Below are 24,540 nucleotides of genomic sequence, written 5' to 3' on the forward strand. Positions count from 1 at the left end.
TCACAGAATTATTCTGGAAGCAGAATACTTGGTAGCAGACCAAGCTAAACTTCACTTCTTCTTAAAAGGGTCTGTTCAATGCAAGCTGCTACACTGTCATACCAGCAACAGGCATTTAAGGATCCTGACAACTTTGTCCCCCCGGTATGCAGGGGAGGCTAGGTATGGGATTTGGGTCTATTCTGCTCTCCATTACATGGTGCACTTCAATTGCCTTCAAGAGGAATTGCACTGTACCTTCATTTTTTAGAGTAATGAACACTGACATAGAGCAGAGAGAAGACAGAATTTATTCATATATGCCCTATAGTATATATGGTTATCTACCAGAAGAGCAAAGATTTAGACAATGGGAAGCGAATCTATGACTTGTTATCATCATGCTTAACGTACTATGCCTAATTTGCCCTCAAATCTCTCCACTGGCTCTATACATTGCAGAAACTACCCACAAAGCAATGAGGCAAGTATGGGACAGTTCAGCATGCCAAAAGCATCCTATCAAGGTTTACATAGTAGCTCTAAATCCTACTTTACATCGCAGTGCACACAAACTTCATTTCACATCACAACAGGCTTGAAGCGGGTATAGAAAAATATGCTTTTTCTCCTTTAAAAATTTTAAGGCTATAATATTATAATTATTTTCATCAACCATTTCATATATATATGGTGTTGCATTAAGACAAAGTATGTTTCTTCCAATAACTTCCAAGCACTCATCTTCCTTCAAAACCACTTGGGGGTTTTTAATTTGTCTTATTCTTTTACTGAATGTCAGAAATGGAGGAGAAAGAGAGGCACATTTAAACTTAGAGGAGAAGCAACTAACACACGTTTAAAAAAATTAAAATTAAGAAAACATTTAATACATGCTAATATTTTCCTTTGGAAATCACTGTGGAAATACAAATGCTGCCGTGCTCCTGTAGCACTTGCATGTCGTTCAGTTTGGGGAACGGGAGGCCAGGATTTCCTGAGGTTAAAATACAATGCAGATGATAATCACACCGGACTTTTTCCACCAAGTCAAAATATTTCAGAAGTTATTGCAGACTTCAGGGAGAGTAAAGCTAAGCTGCCATACGAGGTCGATTAATAAAAATAATTATAGAGAAGAATACAAGATCAGGATAAGCTACCCCAGGGCAGACAATAAGATGAAATAAGAAATAACATACCATTTCAGTCTCTGAAAGATGTGCATTCAATTCTGCTGCAAGGCTTGTAAGCGAACAAAGGGAGTAGTCTCACAGCATCACAGTGGCTGGAAAACAGCACTTGGAAATTCAGTCACTTACCCAGAAGGCTATTCCATGATTCAAGCTGATGTTTTTGAGAACAGCAAAGAAGTACTTTGAAGAAATTGGAGGTCCTCTGAAGTAAAGGGGGAAGAAGAGGGATGTTACACTGCATGGGACCAAAAAAGAGGGAGGACAACAGGCAGAAGGTGCAAACCCAGCAGCCTGTGCTCAAACAGTGCTGTCTTCTGGAGCCAAAGAAATAGAGGTGCCAGGTGCTGAGCAACCCGGACACATGGCCCTCAACTGAGCAGTGCCTCAGCATTGCATGTTCCTGGAGGTGGGACACTGGCCGGTCCAGTCCGAGTGCCACGCTCAGATTCAGCATCAGGCAGCACCGGGCCACAAAGTTAATGTTTCCATTATCTCATCATAACCTAGTGACCACAGCATCAGCTTTCCATCATTAGTCACCCTGTGAGATCACACCACCCAGAGCATCCTGCTGTCTTCACGTCATCTAAAGTTGCAAAGAATTGTTATGCTGGTAATCAGAAGAAAAAAAAAAAGGGCAAAAAAAAAAAAAAGTCTTCCTTGGCTTATCATGCCACAGACCCAACAAGACGGACAGGAACTGGCCTAAGAGCAAATAGGGAGGGAACACTTCTAGGAATTTGCTCATACTGTTTTTGTAATTTAATTTCCTAACTTGAATATTACTAGATGTTTCTCCTGTCTGTTTTTTACAGGACTGTTTTCTAGATGTTTCTCCTGTCTTTTTTTACAGGACTGTTTTCTTATTTCATGTTTTCACCTTTTTCTCATAAATCATCTCCTCACTACTAAGTTTACACAGTTTATTACTTTTTCTCTGATTAGATATTCCACACTGAGAAGTAGTTTCTATACGTGACTTCACAACTGCTTATTCCTAATCCTTATCCCTTGGTTCCATCCATCCACCCTGAAAAATACTCCATTTGGCACAGTAATTAGCATCTATTCACTGGAGACCTGTTGGACACCCAAGACTGCAGCAGCTATGTTTCCCAAGTTACTGCCAAACTAATATATTTACATTTATTCTCTTTATGGTCTTGGCAAGTGGTAAAGTATAACTAGTGCTTAGCCTCCCACAGAACCATAATGTTGGGGTTTTTTTCAAGCGCTAGGAACTGATGGAACATCACATGCATTGGAACAATGATGGGACATGCACTGTCCCAGTTTATGTGTCAAAAGGTGAAATTATTCTAGCTGACACCTCTACAGGCTTAGTGCTTTAAAATTATGCATTGCTTTTTCTGAACCATTTTTAACCTTCCTCTCTTACATTTTTACATTATATCCATCATCACAGTATTCTTGCCCCTGAAAAAAAAAACCTTGCAACCAATTTCTGCTTCCGCTTAAGTAGCTGTGCAGTGCGTAACTGTACAAAAGCCAGCTCAGTTTTCCACTGTTGTGTTGACTTTACTACCCAGGAACAATGCATCCATCTTTGCTGATAAGTAGAATAAACTCAAATTAAGGCAAAAGTATCCTTAGTAGTGATGTTTTGGTCCACAATATGGACCAAAAATTATGTTTCAATTACAGATCACTCTCAAAAGTCAAATTATTCAAAAAATAATATATACTGTGATTTCACTTTTACTAGAATTATGAAGAGTTTTGCCCAGTTCTTTCTCTTCTGATCATTCTAAAAATGATAATGCTTAATAATAAACTAAAACCACTTCTTAGTTCATTGCTTGCATTCCATTTATCAGTGAAATGTAATACCATGTAGTGTATCTACAAACACTGCTTATGATTCCTGGTTCCTGAGGAAATCCCAGAGACACAGGTTTGAAACCATAGTCATGACATTAGACATTATGAGTTGACATATCAAATGCAGTTCAGCACTTACAGGGAAAATATCAAAAGGTCAGGAATTTCCTTCCAGAGTTCTGATTAAAAAAGAAAACAAAAAAACCCAACCTCACCACAATAATAATTTAGAGAAAAACCCTTTAAAATTATAGTTAAGTTTTATACTAATTTCCAAAGTTTTCCTTGAAGAAAGAAAACATGAACTAAATCATAATAATTACATTTGATTTGACTACTTTAATAAATTGTGTTCATTTTAATTATTAGGGAAATGTGAAAAAAACCATTTTAAGTAGTTTAATACCATACTGGCATCAACAAGACAATGAGAACAGTCAACATTATCTTTGTGATATCAGCTAGGGACATTATTTCACACAAAAATATCAAGGAAAGTCTAATAACAGCAGTTCAATAATGTCATCAGCATTGACAAGGCAAGACATTTCAACAAAGAAGATTTCTTTACTTGCCTATTTTCACAGAATAGCTGGATATCACAATACATCCAATCCCATTGAGAATGAATGCCTCACATTGTTAAAGATCCTCTCTTTCCGAGGGTGCCAACCTCCAGATTATTAGGAAACATAATAAAGTTGTATCTGTCCTCATTAAAAATTCCATTACACTGCCTTAATGAATGGGTTGTTTATCCTGTTCCTCTCTCCAGATTTCAATTTCAACTACCATACTGTATGAGGAGATCTTGTAAATGGAGGTGTGACAGCAGCATGGACAAGTTTAACCTACCTAAGTGGGTGAAAACAGCGATGGAGATGCAGGTTTAAGCACAGGCTAGAATACAAATAAGCACCCAAAAATCCTAGTCAGCTCAAAACACCCTCAGGAAAAGCTCTGTTAACATAGAGAAAAACCTCTACTAACATATTTTCATCAACACCATTGGATTCAGCCACTTGACTAAACAAAGTGTAAGTATACTTTCTGGTACAACTGCACTTTTAGTTATTTGGTAGACACCCTATGAAGCGATGGGTCTGCATCTCTTTTCTGAATAAATTTGTCCTTCACATATATATATTACCCGTATACCAATAATTAAAAATAATGAAATTGTCCTTGAATATCTTCTTAACTCTTCAGCAATTTTAGAGTCAGTTCAAGTCTTGGTAAATAGGCTTGTCATGATCCTTCAGAGTAAACACTACTGAATAAATCTCACAACACGGACAGATCTTTTTAACTGGCATCAAAACACTTCTTTCTCTTTTGATATAGCCTACAGAAAATCCTTCCTAGAATAGTGGGCACTCAGTAAACATTTTCTGCTACTGCATTATAATTGTTCACATAGCAACACACTAACACTCTTGGGAGAATTTTGTCTCTTTTTTGTCTAAAGAGCTTTCACAGACTTTAACATTAGGTAGTTTTTTTTATTTCTTTTCTCTATTTGTAGAGAAATAAATAAAACAGTTATTCAAGATGCACCATATGCCTCTAACCTATCTGCTCTTACCCCTTCAATACATGAGAAAGTTTTAGAAAGTTACCTTTGATATTTTTGTTCCCATTCTCTAAGACCACTTCCTTTTTAAAGTTATTTATGTTTTTCCCCTTTGAAATTACTGAATTGCAAACAAAGCAAGCTCTTGACTTGAACACAGTTTAGGCTTAGTAGGTCTTAAAGGCTTTTGAGCCCAATGTGAACATTTGAAATTCTGATTTCTGGGGTTAACTTTCATTCTGTCACCCACCAATGGCATTCTGGTTTGCCTTGATCCTCTGGTGACACAGGACCACTGGGTCTGTAATGTTACAGATACTGGCCTCACTCTTGCAAGTCGAGCAAGCAGGCTGTCCTGAGAAACCTCACCTGAGCACACTGTAACTTTTATAGAGTTGCCACAAAGTTCAAAAGATCTTTTTCTATAACATATAATAATGCTGGAAGGTTTGAAGGATGGGTCGACGTATGCCAGGAAATCACCTGCAAAAATACTTAATAAACAACTAAAGAATTTTGATGCACCAAGGATGGCAAACTGAGACTTGAATTTCAACTATACTTTCATGCTTAAAACTCTGATTAGTAGTTGGGTAATTTTACATGATTATTCATTCTTATTAAAACTTATTTAACCAAACTATGTTAGAATAAAAAAATCTCTTTCTTCAAGGTGAAACCTTGCCACTCGAGAATTATGACCCCTCCCAATACAGAGTCTTGACTGATCCAGGAAATCAAGGAATACAAATAGAAGTGACAAGACTTGTGATTTTTGACATTTCAAAGTCCAAAAAATACATTTTTGTTTTGTAAGGCTTTGAAAATAAAAAGTAGCTTTGGAAAGGTTTTCTTACTTGTTTGGTTTTGCTGTTGTGTTTTTTTGTAATTCCCCCAAGAGCTTAGTAAGACAGACTGTTTTTTGAAGTAGTCTGAAATTATAATTGCTACTAGGGATAGCCAAGGAAACAGGAAAGAAAATCAATCAGAATATCAGCTTTGCACACACTGTAGACCACTAAAGCTTTGCTAATTACATCAGGAAAGGCAGAACATCACAGATTAGCTATATTACTGACTGATAGCACGGGAAGAGCATAGGCTTCATGTATTATATCTGTTGTTAACCTGTGCACGCTGTTAACAACATAAAACAACTTACAGCACAAGATCAAGTATAACTGTATGTTAATTTGTATCCGTATATTATCTTCAGATGATCTGGGATTCATTCATTTATCAAACAGAAGAATTAACAAAATCTCAAACCCACTGGCTGCTTCTTGGCCTGCCCTGCCCATAGAAGAGCAACGAAGCTGGTGAGGGGTCTGGAGCACAAGTCTGATGAGGAGCGGCTGAGGGAACTGGGGTTGTTCAGTCTGGAGAAGAGGAGGCTGAGGGGAGACCTTATCGCTCTCTACAACTACCTGAAAGGGGGTTGCAGAGAGGTGGGTGTTGGTCTCTTCTCCCAAGTGACTAGCAACAGTACAAGAGGAAATGGCCTCAAGCTGCGCCAGGGGAGGTTTAGACTGGATATTAGGAAAAATTTCTTCACTGATAGGGTTATCAAGCATTGGAACAGGCTGCCCAGGGAAGTGGTTGAGTCACCACCCCTGGAGGTATTTAAAAGATGTGTAGATGTGGTGCTTAAGGACATGGTTTAGTGGTGGACTTGGCAGGGTTAGGTTTACGGTTGGACTTAATGATCCTAAAAGTCTTTTCCAACCTAAATGATTCTACAGTTCTAGGATAATAATTCAGAAGTCTACATGAGACTTCACTGCTGTGGCTGATGAATGCCACCAGTGCAATTTTAAGAACGTTAAAATTGAGTATTTACCATGCTTTTTTTCGCATTTAATGTCATTGGTTTTTGAAAAGGTAATTGCAGCATGAATATGAAGGGCTGGAAATTTTACCAAGTATCCAGTTTTTAATGTGGAATCCTATCTAAGATAAGGACTAGTGTAAGTTTTTCCAGTCTTTAAATTTACTTTCTCCTCTTGAGTATTCAGTGAGCTTTAAAGATCAGCTCAGCAATTACCCCACTGACAGGTGCACCTGCACTTCCACATTGCTAAGTTTCTGCTGCAGCTCCCAAGAAACAGATCCTCTACACAGCCAATGGTTGAGAGATCTGAATTTTTCCTTTCTACAAGGACCTTTTGGAAGATTTTTGATATAAAATGTACATGGACATGCAATATGCACATGCAATCATGTATGATTTTAACCTATTGTAAGTTGTTTCTTATTATTAATAATGGCTTATGGAGGCACATATAGCCCACTCTCTTGTCTCGCTTACATAGTACTTAAGAGTGTAGGTAATACATTAAACTCTGGATCCCTTGATGTTACTGACAAACTTTCAGTGGACTTCATTGTGTGAACTGAAACCCATATGGATTTTCATGCTATTTAATTTTGACTGCTTTACTGGAAGATGCATTCATCACTGTAAACCAGTTAATGGGAAAGCTGGAAGAAATAACTCTTGACATACATTTCTTGAAATACACTTAGTGCACTTCTGATAAACTGTTTCAAAAATTAAACATGCTACCCAACTTGCCAAGTAAACACAAAGAGAAATTATGCTGCATTAATCTCAATGGTTTTTTAAACAACAGAGAGTAGCACAAGGGCAACCAAAGGGAAAGTAATAGAAGAGGATGACAACTACATTGAAATCAACCTATCCCTCACCTAATGCAATTGGAGGGAAGAGTTTGATCCACACTCCTGTTGAGTCTGCTCTTGAAATCTCAGTAACCAAATCAGCATTTTTCTGTAAAAATACTAATGGTGAAATTCTCACAATATTTCATTTGCTTCCTTCCACTCCTATACACTAGGTAAGACCCTGTACGCTTACTGCCTTTTGTACTCCCATGCTCTTATTCTCAGAGGTTTCTATTCAGACACTAACTGCAGTGACAGATCCCAGTTTATTACAGGCTGCAGCAATCATCTCATCATCAGCTGAACCACAGATGTCACTATTTGTCTATTCCTTTTATGTATCTAAATGTAAATGCGATTTCTATCTCCTTCCAAAGTTTTGAAAGGGACATTTAGTGACAGAGCTATAAATGGCATAGGAGGATCCTTGCCTGTGGTTTCTCCTTGGCATTTTTAATGTATATTTAGTTTTACAGCTGCAGCTGCTTCAATTTTCCTGAGATTCTGCTGGAGATCCTCGTATAGAAAGGGCAAGTTCTGCTCTAAACCACAATGTTAAAAACAGATTGCTGACTAACGTACCATGTTCTTGTTGTAAATTACAGCTACAGCTTCCTTCTAGATAGTATAAACTTGATACACACTATAATGCAGCCTTAAGGCTGGAGAAAACTGAAAGTCTACAGAATCTGCGGCAAAACCACATTTTCTTTAGTCTCTTCTGTCTCCTCTCCTCTATTGCACCTTTGCTGTATTTTGAGAGGCTGCTTCTAAAAGGCAACTGCAGTGATTAAAAAAAAAAAAAATTGAGGAAAAAAAAAAAGATAGTGAAAAGAGGAGGAAGGAAGGAAAGAGAAAAATGTTTTAAATTAATCCCTGTATCAAAAAAAAAAAAAAAAATGCCATTCACAGCTTTTCAGGATGCAATGAGTTTAAATTAGAACAGGGAGCTCATACAGGTTTCAACCTACATTTTTTATACCAGCAATAGGGTAAGGTCTATCTAACTCAATGTCCATGGAATTAATTTCAATAGAAATCATCTGGGAAGTGCTCCCAGATGAAGGGCACCAGCAATAAGCAAATTGTAAGTTGTTGAGCTCTGGATGCTCACCTGTCCTTTACAAAATACAACTCTCTTCCTAACTCTGGTTAGTAGAATGATGCTTAAGGTCCTGCCTCACACCAATCTACTTTATGCTGAAAACAAACATGAGATCTGTGTTATATATTTAAAGCAATTTAAAGTAAATATTGCTACAAAGTGAATAAGGAACTCAAGAGAGACATCATGCTCTGTTCTAGCCAGTACCTACAGAGCAGATGAGTAAGAGCAGAAGACAATACCACCAGTCATTAGAGAGGACACTAAAGAACCCTTAAGCAGGACCTTCAACAGGAGACACCACCTCCTCCAGCCATGTCAAATTCATATTTTTGGTTTAGATTATCCTAATCCTTTCAGTTCCTAGGAAGGAGAAAATGAAAAATGGATTGGATTGCACTAGGATCTCCAGTTTCTGCGGTGTTTGGGCAACACAGACATCAAAGGATTCCCTCTCACAGATTCCTGCGAGCTGTGCAAGCACTATGGCTCCAGGGTCCCAGAGGGTGAACTGAGGTACAGGCAGAACAAATGCCTTTCTCAAAGTTGCAGAGGAAGTCAGAGGTATAGACGGGCACTAAATCTTTGTCAAGTCTTAGAGTAATAGCTAAGCACTCCAGAGCGACCTCATACAGTGATTTCACTGGGATTACTGGAATAGCACTGGAATGCTATCCAAAGGTGCAGTTTACCTGGGACAAAGCTTAGGAAGCATAAACCTAATAGCAGCTCTGTTTACATTTAAGCAGAGCATTTCTGGAGCCTTTTATCGATTCTTTGTACAGAAGACATTTCACCTTCTGATGTGTCAGCTGTTTCTAACTACAGGGTTCTGAAATTGCCCCCAAAATATGGAATTACATTAAAGTGACCCACTGAATATACAAAATGTACTGTTAAAATAGATCTAGTGGATCTACAGGTCTATTGTAATGGTATTGTGAGAAGAACCTGTCATTAGCCATTTATGGCTGATTATTTCAAACGCACATTTCCATGTAATTAGTTTTCAGGGCTACCAGTAAAACAGATCACAAAATATATGATAAATTGATCTATGTTCATTCCACTTCACATTAACAATAAATTTAAAGAATTGGGTTGGACTCTCCAGACAAGAAAGCCTAGTTGCAACTATTTCCATTTCAAACAGTCCAAGTCATCAGACTTTGCAACTCAGTATAATGTTAAGTAGATCAAACACTATTCCAGATGGTATTGTTTCTCAATTCGATCATCTTCCTCACACTGAAATAACTTGTGAATAGTTTAATCAGCTGCAATAGGCTCATTTAGGTGCTATGGAAATGCAGCAAGAATGGAAGTGGCATTCCATCCTTGGAAAAGAATGGAATGAAGAAAAAAAAAAAGTTCATTCCCAGACTATAAATACTGACATGTCCAATTTCAGTATCCGGAGAACTGAAACAAACCAAAAACTGCGAAGGCATGAAGTAGCATCTGGCCAAAATAGACAGCTCCAGAGATTAAGCTTTTAAGTATAAATAATTTTCAAGAAACTATAACTTCTGATTATAAAACTGGAAATGAACAATTATGGCTATGTCTACACTGCTAAGGGCACCCAGGAGACTTCTCATGCCAAGTGGCGTTGGTGGCTTACACCCTCGCTCCTCAGGGCTAGTTCCTTCTGATCATCCCCACGGTTGGACAAGACTACAATGGGCCCCACCAGATGTCTTTAAGAAGTAGTTACTTGTGGGTTTATCTAGTCCAAAGTGCCTGCAATCATGTGAGGGCTGTGTCACAGCCTCTCAGGCTGATTTCAACCGCACAACACCGTGACAGCGTGTGGCATACCCTGGGTGTGTTGTAAGAATAGGTAGATGTATGTGATGCTGTGAGACACGATGAGGTAACACTGCAAGACTGCTGAGGGCTAACAGCAGCAAACAGTCCTGCGGCAGTCCTGTCCATATCACAGCACAGTGGGTCTCGGGGTGAACTGATCCCCAAAACTGCACCCAAGCTTTGTCTCAGAGAACTGGATGACCAGCTTCAAGAAAAATCCAGGGAGTGAACTGACTTGAAAACAAGGAACTGGGGCTTGAGAATGGGCTGGGGAGATAAGTTATTTGGCTTTCTTCATGTGCCCTGTATTCATTCTGACAGAGTTAAAACAGAACTAAGCTGTAAAAACATTAAGGATCAAATATAATCATTCTAAAGCTATTTAAAGGAGCTAGAACATCCACAGCTATGTATTTCTTGGGTCTTGCATTTGAAGTGAAATTATATGAAGAATTCATTTTGGCATGAAAGTCAGAGCTCCAGAATAAAAGCTTAAAACCTAAAGATTTGTGAAATAGATCCCAAGTCCTCATTTCATTTTATTATTGTACTACACAGTACACCACAAATATCCAGTGAATATCAGATCAGTGTCTGTGGACAAGTGTTAAACAGCTGCAGAACACCATTATGAATGCTTTTCCTCAGTAACTTCAGAACATTGGTAACTTGAGAATGTAAAAATGCTTCCATTTCTATGCTGTCATAGTATTTATTATCAAGATGTAAGTTCAAACAGTTTTAAGTCCAGGAGAACAAAGGCTCCAGCTAGTTTTCCCTCCAGCCATTTTTCCTCTGATGCTCAGCCACAGACAGACCTCTACACTGGAACTTGGAAGCTCAGACAGGAACATTTTCTGGCTATTATTTGGTCACTATTTAACCATCCATCTCTGTCTGGGGAAAAACTCTTGAGAATTATTAAGTATCATGACAATAATTATCAAAGAAAAAAATAGTGAAAATTTACAAGTGTCTGAGGAATGTCAGCACTGTCATATAAGCTCCTTTGGAAGATAACTCCCACTCCAGAGTGGTATTAAGGAAAGCAGATGAAGACTCACAGCTATAAATAGATCAAAGATAAGGTTTATCTTAGTCTCTACAAACTGTCTGTCTTATAAAATACTTTGCTACAAAATATGTTTTCAATGGTATGTGGTCAAAGTAAAAGAAAATACTTCTTGAAAGCATGGACTCTCAAGTAACCTAGAGGGGCTCTGTTCAGTTAGACCTTATTTTGTTCATTTAACTCTACGACATACTTTTCCTTAATGCTCAATACGATGAGCAATATGATCTCATGCTTGTTCAAGGTGGTGGAGCTGTAGCTCCCAAGCAGCTTTGCAGTGTCCAGTGAAAGGCTTATTTTTGAAAAGAGAAATGTGGCTGCCTCCACACACACACCTGAAGAAACATGCAGAGGTGCATATTTGTGCAGTGAATACTTTAAATGTGCGCTGACTGAGTATAAAACAAACCTCTGAAATTCCCTGTGCCACTTCCCAAAGCCCCACTTCATCTCTGTACGGGCTGTGACTTTTCAGAATATTTTTAGTGCATGAAGCAGCTTTTCAAAGACCTCTCAGCTCTTGTAACTCGTCTTACAAGCATAAATCAAATCATGTTGGCCAAGTCTTTCCACAGCAGAACTGCACCTTTAAATACCACTAATGCCAGATGGTCTCAGCATATAAAGCAGCATGAGACAACATATTAATGCTGCTCAAACAAGCAACTTGTGCTAGCAGCAGACCAATGAAATCAGTCTCAGGCTGCTAATCCTCTCTGTCTCCATGGCAACATCTATTTCAGACAATTCTTCAATTTTCAAGTCAGATGAGCTTGTTGGCTCTTAAACTTCTCTATTCAGGGGGTCTTCCGTTGTCAGGTACTTTTTCACTTTGTATTGGCTACCGTTATAATACAGAATTTATTTTTATCAGCTGCTCCATGGAGTACCAAGGAACAGATACTCCTCTGTTTCTGTTTACTTATAGACTTTTCCACTAAAGATTTGTACTGCAAGATTTCCACTGAAGATTTGTACTATTTATTTCCACTGTGGATTTGTTGCCCTAATATAACACATGGAAACCTTGCAAATATAAATGTCTCTGTTGTGACTCTACCTACCAGCACTGGAAGAAAAGGGAGAATTGGTACCTTCTTCATACTCCTCTGCTATCAAGGCAGATTTGTAAACAAAACAAAACAAAAAAAGTGTATCTGCAGCAAATAAACAGGGAGAGAAATTCTTTACTCCTCCCCATCTTATGTCCCTTAGCATAGCTGAGTCAGCACAAATATTGGGGTGATTTGCTACCGGAAAAAATCTGGCAGGAAGCTGGTGGGAACCCCATCTTAAAGGTAGATCAAATGCTGAACCACGTGCCATCTATCAAGTATATATATACATTGGGTACACAGCATAGCCACACACTAACCTGCAGCATGGAAGATGAGAACCTAGGCATGTAGATGAGAACCTGAGGTACAGGGAAAGGATGTTCTAATCTAACAAGATGAGAAATACACAGCAGAACCAGGAAAGAAGTCAGACATCCTTTGGCACAAAACCACTTTTCCTTTGTGAAACAACTTTCTGCAATGACAATGTTTAAACATGTGATAGACCAGCTCCCAACTCCACAGCTTTTTTCTTCTCTCCATCCCACTATGTACTAATGTCACCCAAAAGAAAGATGAAATTTCATTCAGAAAGGCATAAACTTTGATCACTCATTCCTTACTTGCAGGCTATTAGAGCATCAAAGTCACATTTAGCCCTCTTTTTTTAAGGGCACACACGCAAGTTGGTTTGAGCATTAGGATTTATAAGCCTCCTGCTTATAACGATTCAGATGTACAGCTCCCAGTGACTTCAGTTTGATCTGTGGATGCTCAGCAGCTGGGCGGGAGGAGAAATTAAACCCCTGTCTAGCTTATATCAGTTGAAAATCTGACATGGAGAGTCAACTTACCAGAGCCATGAAGCTCCCTTTGAAGTAACGATCTTTTACATGTGTAAGAAGTGTATATTTATGTTGTAGACTCACCCCGATGTTGCTTATAGTTCTTAAACTGTGCTTTTGTGCAACAAGCCAAAATGCAGAGCCAGCCAAAACTACAAAACCTTCAGTTTAGCATAGGAAAAAAAGGTTACTTTTGAATGATAAATGTGCAAGGAGTACACCATTCATAACAGTGAAGGACAGCAACGTGTAACTGAAAGACAATCACACTGTGGGCTCCCTTTACTTTTGAGGGACACAAAAGTAAAAGGATGTTCACATGACATGTCTTGCAGCTAGAAACCTCACACTTTCTCAATACCAAAAAAATCTATTGGATCATTAGATCGGTATACCAGCAAGGACGCCTTTGCCAAGAAAACAGGTCATTAAACCTTGGCCAGTCAGATGTCCCACCTGATCAAACAATTCTTTCCACTCGGCTTTAAGGCAGATCCACACCTAAAGGTAAGCATTCAAATGGCATACGATGGCTGTTCTCACTGTAGGCAGGCTCTGCAGCCAGAGCAGTATCTTTCTTCAGTTGTAAATCAGGCAGCTCATGCTCCATGGTCATGAACAGCCCCAAACAAAGAATGACTATCTGAGCTTGCTCCATGGGACTTAATTTGTGAGTAAACAAGGATGTCAGGTTTCACTCATAATTCAATATGAAAAACTACCAGGAAGCAGCTACTAGCTTATACAGTTATAAATGTCTCACTTCGGAAAACAAATTAATTAAAAACAAATGTTTACTGCCTTTGAACTGCCAACCACAGGTTTATGATTTGAGATTCTCTCTGACCTGGCCATTGTAGCTACACAGACGTGTTTCTGACGTATGCCTTTGCATTGAACCAAACCCCTCTGACAATCACCCTGTTACCTGCTGCTGTCATGGAAAGATGTAGCTGGTGCTGATTCCGCTAGCACAACATTAGCACACTGCAAGAAACATCCACTCCAAATGGAAGGGCACTATGGACCAAGACCGCGCTTTTAGGCTAGTGTCCTCATCCCCAGCAGTGCACCTGAAAGGACTAAGCAAGGTGACAACTTCAGTGCCACAGGGCAGCTGTCATGTCAGGGTGCATACCATCATTACTTCATAATATGGCAGAACTCCAATTCCAAAATCCCAAATCCCAGTAAGTCAAGCGGTGTTCTCCAGCACTGTTGTTCTGCAGAGCTCCTAACCCACTCCCCATGCAGCACCAGCTTTCAACCTTAAACCTGAAATAACACGTGCAGATCTATGGCAGCTGAAAGAGCTCAGATTCATGTCACACTGCAAATCAAACCTCCCTATCCTGCTACTGTTTTACTGATAAGGATTTTTTTTTTCAATCTTTTAACTACAAAGACCGTTGATATCTTCATTTAGCCTCAGCATACAAGAAAGTACGCTTCCAACATTCTGATCCCACGGAATTCACTGAACCCTGGCTTTTGATTTGCAACTTACTCCAAAATGACGTATATGAAGTATATACCCTTTACTCCACTGCTCCTGATTCTACCCATTATTTTAATTAACTGACCCAGAAGCCTTAAAGTACACACTGCAATTCTCACTCTTCCTTGATTGCACAACATTTTAAGGGAATTCAGCTACAAACCTTCTTTCCAGTTTAATTCCCAACTCAATGGGAAAAAAAATAAGCAAGAGTCTGTGGTAATACATGCATGAGACTTTTGTTTAAAAAGAAAACATAGACCAAAAAAAGATGTGATATGACTTTTTTTTTTTTTTTTTGGAGGAACATGAATTAAATAGGTATGAAGACTTAACAATATAAATTAATCTGCTGAGAAAAGATCAGGTAGGGTTCATAAATACTATGTTTCACAAAGCTAAGCATATAAAGCACAACAAGGTGCTTTATATGATGACACATGAAGGCTGGGATTCATCAGGTCTTAACCATAAGCTCTTGCACATGTTCCAAAATTAGAAGTCTGCCCAATGTCGGCTCCTTTTATAGCCACTAGAGAAAACAGGTATTTTCAGAGGGCACTGCAGCCCAACCAAGAGGTCTACCTGCTAATCAGCAAAGAGAGATTATAGCATGTAGGTTTCCAAATCATGTACCACATTTGAAAACAAAAATTACGTGGAATGAACAAAGAATTAATTCTAAATTAGTTTTAATACTAAATTTTTTGCTGAGCCTAGTAGCAACTCCATTGTTACAACCAAAAATTTGTGCTTATTATGAAAAAGGAAGACCTGTCTTGCAATTTTCACCCCCCATGTAATTTAAAGGCTTGAGATATTGATCACTAAATTATAGAAAAATAAACAGTTTCTCCTGAATAAAGTAAATTAAGAATTAATATAATAGCAAGGTCATTTTTTGATAAATCACATGATTACGATTTACTGCCTTTAACAAAACCTCTCACGAAATCTTAGGAAATCACTGTGCTTTATACACTTCTCGTTAATTCTCTGGAGTTCGCGTTAATGTCACCGTAATAAAACATCCCTTTAATCCCAGCCAACAAGAAAACAGGCTCACCTCCTGTTTTCACTGGAAACTGATAAGGCATTCTGCAGATGTGGGAGGTGATGACAACCCTTCTCTTCAAAAGAAATTAAAGTAATTGACTCTTTCTAAAGGAGTGGGACTGTCAAAACCAGCCTGGGTCAGACCAACAAACTCCGAATGCTCTGCATACTGAGACTAATTTTAAGCCTGAAAAATAAAACAACTGCCTTCTGTAGAGTTATGTTTATTCTCAGTGGTTACAGCCCTTTTTAGTACAGCTTGGTTGCCCTTTGTGTTATTCCAGCAAATGAAAGAGAAACTTCTGAGATGCAGTAGCTGAGATCTATAGCATTTTCGCAGGTAGCACACAGCCTCTCTTAACCCTTTTTAAAATGATCTAACAAAAAGGAAAGTCTTTAAATACCTCAGCCAGTGAAGCAATTCGGAGTAAGGGTATTGTATCTCTAGGAAACGCTGCAGAGACTGCCTAGCACAGCTGCCTAACCACACTTACTGTGAATTTCCATTGACTTCAGTGGGAACGTGAATGGCATTAACAACTAGCTGCAAATGTGATCCAAAAATGGGCCTACAACTCCTTGACTTCCACCAGTTTTGTGAGAACATTTTTCTCTTGGTATTCTACACCTCTGTTTTTAGCTGAACATTAAAACTGAGATAGGAAGGTAGATTGAATTCAGAAATATTATTTATTTAGGAAAAAAAAGCATTAAAGAAGAAAAATCTGTTTTGAAAATACTAAGTGTTACCAAGTACCTTCTAAAAAACCATGAAGTTATTCAAGGGTCTTAAGCCAGGCATCTTATTGCCAGTAAATCCTACATCCATGTCTTGAGACCTGTGCAACCTATAGAATCTGCGAAGGACACTGGACATCCCACTCTGAACGCAGGCAGCATTAAAATCGTGCTGCCAGAGACTACCCCAGGCCAAATCCTGGCTGGGAGACTCCAAGGGGACTACCCTCAGTGGCACTACAGCCCATAAGGAATGTTGCTGGAAAGTTAATTACAGCCTCTCAGTCTTCTGCAGAACAAGCGAGGTGCAACCAGCCCCAGATTCGCACTCCCAGAAGGCGAGTCAGTAGCGTGTCCCCTGCGGTGTTTGATGGGAAAGCCAGAACGTCCTCACAAGCTCTGGAAGAAAAATCTGTTCCCTGATGCACAAAGGAAAGAAAAAATCCAAATGCAGAAGGCTACATGAATAATAGGCTCAGCCACGTTTTCCTCTGCATTCTATTTTATACATCCCCGCAGAGACACCAGCAGCTGCCCTGCTCACGCTCTCGCTCTGGCGCTGCGGGTGCTCCTGTTACCCTGCGGCCCGAAGAGCAGCTCACCTTTCAAGAGGATTGCAGACATAAGCCATGAGAGAAAAATGTGACAGCATAACGTGGTCAGCACAGCATCTCCTGTACTCCTGGTACAAAGTGTTTTGCCTCTATCCACCCATTTACAGCCCCTACCTTTATGCAAAGCAGCTGGATGGATACGAACTCGGTGCACGTGCGTGTACCAGTGACCAGCCCTGGATCCTTCAACACCTCCCTCCAGAAAGGGAATACTAAACAAGCAGCCATTGATAAAAACCGCTGTTTACTTAAACCTCAGGCATGCGAAAATTAGGTTTGCTCTCTAGTATCTAGATTTACTAACGAGCTCTTGCCGTATACAATTTGTATTAATGTTCTGCAAAATGGGGAAATATTAATAGGGTCCACCAAAGAGCTCACAAGATTTTTACTGGCAAATTCCAAGCGCAAGGAAAAGAAGCTTTAGAAAATCAAGTGCAATTAATTGTAAGTGATAAAATTAGAAGGGCCGCAGCTGATGACATCACCGTAACCAAGAGACGAGCTCCGTGCTTTCTGACATCACCACTGCTAAAACCCCCTACCCCTGACCCGAGCGCTGCCTTCGCCCGTCTGAAGCGGGGCAGCCCACAAGTGATATCGAGTGGTCTCCTCCCTCCTGGGCTACCACGCTAAGGCGGCACCGCAGATTCCTGCCCACGCTGGGCTGAAATCACGGCAGCCTCCTACATGTTTGTTTCTTCTTGCTGCTGCTGTTTCTCTTTTTCAAACAGCAGCGCTTGCTCGCGGTTTTCTTGGATGACTCCACAGCCATTCCAATTACAACCATTTAAAAAATATTAAAAAATGGGTTTTGTGCAACAGTGAAATACAAACATTACGAGCAACAATTTTTTTTTCCTGTGAATTTGTCGCCTTTACTTATCACAATTTCTTATCACGGAAAGTATTAGCTCACGTGGCTGGTGCCACAGCTGAATGAGGGAGCGCTTCAATGAGAGAAAAAACCTAGCTATGGTTTCTGTATTAGCGTACAGATCTTGGATTTCCCTATTCATTAATATACAGTAGAGGCATGATTTTCACTTCTCTTTCAGTCACCCTTTAATTAAGTTTTTGCAGGAGGAAACGGCTCCAGCACTGCAGGGCTGGAGTGTGAGAAACCGAGAGCCTAACGTTGGGCGACTTTGGGGGGCCCAGCACAGGAGCTGCAGGGCAACAAGCAATTTGGGAAGTCAAGCCAGCTTATTTAGGCTGAGTGCCAGCACTGACCCACCCAACCTATTTCCTCACCGTGCCAAGCGGGGTCTTTGATAAAGTGACAGGTCCAAGGAAATGGACTGAAGTCACACCCACAGGGTCCTGCAAACGCTCCGAGTCACAACCGCGCTGCTCACCTCATGCACGGTGTGCTCCTGCCTCATCCGAGATCTGCTTCACCGGCTCACAACATTTTGTTGTTGTTTGAACACGGAAAGTCCAAATATGCCATTTGCTAGACAATCAGATGTCTCACTCAACTATAAATAAACCTTTTCCTTCTATATTAAGTATTTTTGAGGATGCTTGCAGGATGAAGGATGAAAAATAAAATCATTAAAATTTAAAAACCCATCTAAATTAAATGCTGTTTTGAAAAACCATGAAATAATTTGGTTCCAAAATGCCACTATTCTGATATTTTCAGGATTTCTGTTTCCTTTTCTCTAGCATGAACAATTTGATGAAAATGTCACAAATTTGCAGATCACTTTGTTGCAACAAAATCTGTATTTTCATCCATCCTTTCACCCCTCCATTTGAGGCACAAGAGCCTGTATCTGTAACACACATAACGAGTCAATTAATAAGCCTTACTTTGAGGATTTCTCTGCACAAAACTGAACACTGAAAAATAACCACTATAAAAACCTTAGTAATTTATAAAAAGAAAGTAAAGTTGAGAGAAAATTTTATCTGCAATTTTTTCATGTAAAGAAAATAAAAACAACCTAGGAATCTTGAAAGTGTCAAAATGTTTCATTTCCACATTGAAAGTGAAGTGGTAATAGAGGGGAATGGTCTTGCACCACCAAAATCAATGGTACAAATGAGTCAGAAGTGGCAGCATGCCTAAACAAGTGAACATTAACAGTGGAGGAACTGCTTTTGGCATTAATCAATTCTAAATATATTTCATTGCTATTAAAGAATACAAACTTATGCCCCAAATGAGCTTAGTTATGGTAATAAAAAAAACCTCAAGAGATCAGCATCCATTGGGTGTTTGTTCAACAGAATACCAGATATGCAAAGCAAGAGCCTATTCCCTCTCTCAGGCGTAGTCAGTATTCTCCTGCACTTGAATTAAGGCAAAATATTGTTTAGATCGTCTCAGAAATAATCTGTGGTTTACTGTCTTCTGTTTTTCCTCAGTGCCTCATCAACTTCCCACAATCTCTTTCTCCTCACTTTATCTCACCTCGCTGTCTGCCATCTTCCATCAACTTTGCCAGTTTTTGGCAAGCACAGGGACAAAATTGTATTTTCTCACCTAATCAAAGCTACTCCAAAATGTTTTGATTGCTTCCAGTCTAGGTTCATACAATACCTTCTACACCTAACTACTGATACAGTCTCATTCAAGTCTTCTTCTGCCTTAACTTTCTAGTCCCCATCGATTCAAAGGTTATCTGCATGGAACACCTGCCTCAGTATAAACCTGTTTGTTAAAGTTCAAATATCTTCAGCTCCGCGTTTCGCTTCTCCTTATTCAAGGGCTTCTTTTCCAACAGCGATTGCAGGCTCTGATCTCCCATACAGGTGTACTATCAACCTAAAGAAACTGCTGCCACAAAAAAAAAAAAAATTGCAAAATATTAGAGCAAACTCTGGCAGGAACCAGAAGGGAAGCACGGGTAGCGTGGTGTTCAAGTTTGCAGAGAAGGCAGCACATTCTCCGAGTATTTAATGTAGGATCAGAAACTTTAGGCAGTCTCACGCTTCTGGCATTTAGCACGTCCCTGGGAAGAGCTCAGTGAAGGCCGTGCTCATCTTCCAAGTGACTAATCCGGGTTTCCAAGATTTGCCAAGACACTTTGTATGCTTATGCAAGAAACCAGACTGGCTCATATGGAGTCATTCTGCTTTCCAATGCAGCATCAGGACTTTAAAAAAATTCCTCATAATGTATATTTATCCCAGCAAAAGATGAGGTCTTAACGATTCGTTCCAGTTCTTTCATTCACTAAGGAATTGTTCCAGTGGCTTTGGAAGTCTAAAGCACATTTCTAAAATTTTCCTATTTCTCTCATGCATTTTTTTTTTTCAAATACTGTACATATATTACAAAGTTATTTTCAAAAATAGATTATATTCTAAAATTCAAGGTGATTTATATGCTCGCATATGATCGAATGCATTCACACAATGCCGCACAGCCATGCAGTATGCGTGATTATGCAACGTATGCATGTATATGCAGTATTTGATTGACTCACTACAAAGCCTCTTCACTCAGTACAGAGTCTTTATTGATGCTCTGCTGACACTTTCCTGATTTATTTTGTCATCAACTTGCTCACTAAGCGAACAGAAACATTTTTGGTTTTTTTTTCACAGCGGCTCACTAGATAATTCAGGTATCATCTCTGCATACTCACCAGGCTTCTAGAAGCATGAGCTCTCTACAGACTGTAAACCTATGCATATATTTCATTTATACTTATGTATATTTTAAAATAAAACCCGTGACACTGAGAATATCTTGCAGGAACAGGTTATGTCCAGGAATAACAAATTCTTAGCCTGTCGTGAAAAAAGAAAAAAATAACTATGTGTATTTGTGTGCCTGTGAATCTCTCTATCATTTTTTAACAACAGATGATGATAAATTAGGTCCTGATCCTGCAAGCTTTAGATGATGATAAATCAGGTCCTGATCCTTATTCCCATCCCAAAATATCCTTATTCCCATTGTTGCCCTGGGAATCAAGCGTGGATGCTCAGAGTGAGCGAGGATCCCCCTTCAGGTAAGAGCTGCAGAATCAGCCTCCTATTTCCTGCCAAGGCTGGTACAAGGCTCCACTTCTTTTACTGCACGGCTCAAAAAAGCTCACAGAGAAAAATAAACAGTGCTACCTTTTACTACATAGTAGAAGAAAGGGCACGTTATTAAGAAGAAAACAGCCCTAATGCAACCATGAGCATAACAGCTAGGTGTTTAGGCTCTGTGACAAAGAAGCAGGGATGTTAACAGTGCCTTTACAATTATTTCAAGGAGCACAACCGTAACTCGGCATGGGGTCTGGCTCGTTGCCCTTCCTTAAAAGACCCTGAGTTTCTTTCATGTGCCACTGCAGACAGCGAAAGCTGCAGCAGCTCTCCACTTGGTGAGAAATGCTCAGTACCTCGCAGAATGAAACTGAGGATTTAAATAAAATGATGAATTTGCTCTGGTTCAAACCCTGGTTAATCCTCTGCAAAACCCAGCATTTTCAGCATCCGCCACTAAAGATTGCCAGGACTCATCACATTCCCTGACATGTGATCTGGACATCACGACATGTGGCATTTTCGTCTCTAGGGCTCCCTTTGTGAGGGACCGAGCACGTTCTAGGAAGTGCTTGACATTCACTGTAGCTTATATGTGGATGCAATCCATAGGAAATTCTCTTTTTTGCCGTTTGTTATTGCTCATTGATATGAAGTTGGATTCTCTTTTGCTTGGGCTCAATGACAAACCCTTTCTCACGTCACTGACATCAACAGGAGAAGCAACGTGTCTCTAGGAAGAGCCACAGCCCCATCTCAGACTGCATAGAGTGAGCTTTTTGTCCCTGTTTCAGCTGGCTTGACAGAAGTGCCAAATAAATGAGCTATAGTGACTGTCCCCTGGCAGTAACACAAGGTCACAACAATAATTGCATATCATTCTAGCATGCAAATTACACAGTGGCGATAGATTAATTCTTAGCTTCAGGATCACCATTCATATTAAGACGGCAACATACTGAAAAGAAATTTTTCAAATTTCACTGCAATTCCTACATTCTTCATTTCAAGACAATGCTCTGCTACCCTGCATTCCTCTTCTGTCTTCCTTATGTCAAATATGCCATGACCTCTAAGTTTTATCAGCATCCCTAATACAGTCGGTAAAAATGTAAGTCCCTTGAGGATGCAAAGCAAGGTGATATTCAGGTCATAAAGCAGAGCATTAAGCACTAATTGTATAGACCAAATCCCCAGAGACCCACAGAATCCACATCTCCACCTAAAAATCACAGACTTCCAGGCCTGTTCTGTAAGCTACCGAGGGAAATGTGAAGACATGACTGCAGGTGGCTTACGGCTGGGCCTCAGGTACCGGGCAGCTTTCGAGATTAAGCCTTTTCACATACAGACATAAGTGATACTATCAGTTCTGAAACTGGAAACGATGAAAAACTCACCCCCGTAGGCATAAAACGAATGCACAGCATCAACCGCATCCCCTTTTATAAAACAGGTCTCAAACCCCAGGTACACATAACCACATATCCTGAGACATCTCTGCAAACGCCTGTAGCGAGACGCGGTAGCTCGGTTTCTGCAGGCAGCCTGCCCGTGTTACACAGCTCGCACAGACGCATTCGTGCCTCATGCTTTTTTCCTCGACAGTTTGGTTCGTGCCAGGGAACGGGGAGGCCAACGCCTTCCCTTTCTGCACATCTGCACCAGGTGCTTCCCTGCACAGCCGCAGGGACCGCGTTCATTCCCCATCGCTGCCGCATCTTCGGATACTTCATAGCGGCTTCCGCGTGCTGCTCCCTCTAACGGGGCGCTACGTCCCTCGAGGGACATAAAGACGCTTTGCGCTGAGTGCGGGCGACCGCTGACAGCCGGTGCCGCTACTGGGGCGAGTGTTGTAGGGACAGCGTCTGCCCGCTACCGCCGGGCCCAACGCAGCAGCACGGGGCAGCAGCCCCGCTCGGCCCCGCCCCGCCCCGCCGCTACCTGCCGCAGGTGCGGGCATCGCCGGGGGCCGCCCGCCGCCACCGCCCCCCTTACCGGGCTCATGCTCGCCGGGGTGGTCGGAGACCTCGATGACCAGCAGCTCTCGGCCCTCGGCGCTGCGCCCCACCGTGTAGATCCTGCTGATGGCGGGGCACTGCAGCCACACGGCCACCAGCGCCTCCCGCAGCTCGGCGTAGCGGTGGTACTCGAAGGAGATGCCCTCCTCGGCGCTCAGCCGCCGCCGCCGGCTGGCGCCCCCCGCCGCCGGCTCCCCCGCCGCCGCCGCCGCCGCCGCCCCGCAGGCAGCGAGCACCCCGCAGAGCGCCAGCAGCACCCGCACCCGCACCGCCATCCCGCCCGGCTGCCCACCGCCTGCGGCCGCGCAGCTACCGCCGGCCCCGGCGGGAGGGAGGGAGGGAGGGAGGGAGCGGGGGGCGGGCGGAGGCGGTGGGGCGGGGAGGGGAGGGAGGGGAGGGGAGGGAGGGGAGGGACCGGCCGCTCCGCCCGTCTCCGCGGGCCGCGGCGCGAGGAGCGAGAGCTCCCCGCGGAGGCGGCTGTCTGTGCGCGGCCCCGCGGTAGCGGAGCCGCAGGATGCGGGCGGAAGCCGCTACAGCGGTTTTCATCAACTGGTCTCGAAGTCCAGACGGAGAAAAGCATTGGAAGAATCCGGGGGCACGATCTCTACATTGCTGTTTTATTTTCTTTGGTGAAATACTTCCCTTCTGCACGGCGATCGTGCGGTCCCGCCGAGCTAACCCACTGGCGAAAACCGAAGTGAACGGAGTGCTCCATGGAAGATTCAAGTAGTACTACCGCAGAATAACACAAATGAGTTTGATCGGCCTCACAGGGAAAACTACGAACAATCATCTATAAGGTAGCTTGCTCATCATCTATAAGGTAGCTTTGCTGCACCACAGAAAGCAAAAGATAGAGCAAGCTTTCCTTTCTGTTACTGAGAATACTTACTTAGAGAGCACATCCCATTACGTTCAGTGGCAATGCTCTTGTGAGGAACCATTCACAATGCATTAATAAATCACAGTCTCTTCTAGACCGCAGATACTACAGGTCCTCAGAAGCCATCTGTTTTTTCAACCTGTTTTTATAAGCATAGGTGTTTAGACTACATTGGAACAGCCTGTAAAGGAAAACTGATAAAAGCAAGAGGCTAAATGCTAAAGAGCAACTTCCATATCTTTTTTTTTTTTAATTATTTTTAAAGGACACAAAGCATCTCCGGAAAATTTTGAGAAATTCAAAATTCTGAAAAGTTTGAAAATCACACATCCAATTAATCCTTCTACAAATAGAATCTTGTCCCCAATAATTTAATACGTTTTACCCTGATCTTCTAATCTAAAAGGGTGAGCCTGTGTAACATCCCCTTCCGTCACCAATTGATACTGAATCAATTTTCAGGAAGATTTGTTAATATTTCTTTGTGATCATATGGATATTTTCCTTAATTATGGATTGTCTAGTTTTGACCGAGAAGATAACGGAAATAACGTCTTCCAGGAGAACATT

At 41.1% G+C, this 24,540-nt stretch overlaps 1 protein-coding gene across 1 annotated transcript in view; it reads right to left on the reverse strand.

The window, feature by feature from the left end:
- The window catches only part of CPE (carboxypeptidase E), a 57,788-nt gene extending 33,986 nt beyond the window's left edge, over nucleotides 1–23,802 (reverse strand). The window contains exons 1-2 of the mRNA XM_059818205.1: nucleotides 23,696–23,802; nucleotides 23,065–23,396 (exon numbers count right to left, since the gene is read on the reverse strand). Coding sequence (XP_059674188.1) covers nucleotides 23,065–23,396; nucleotides 23,696–23,802 — 439 coding nt within the window. The remainder of the gene's footprint in view (nucleotides 1–23,064; nucleotides 23,397–23,695) is intronic.
- Nucleotides 23,803–24,540: the final 738 nt, after the last annotated feature.

This window comes from Gavia stellata, chromosome 5, assembly GCF_030936135.1.
Source record: "Gavia stellata isolate bGavSte3 chromosome 5, bGavSte3.hap2, whole genome shotgun sequence".
Lineage (NCBI taxonomy): Eukaryota > Metazoa > Chordata > Aves > Gaviiformes > Gaviidae > Gavia > Gavia stellata.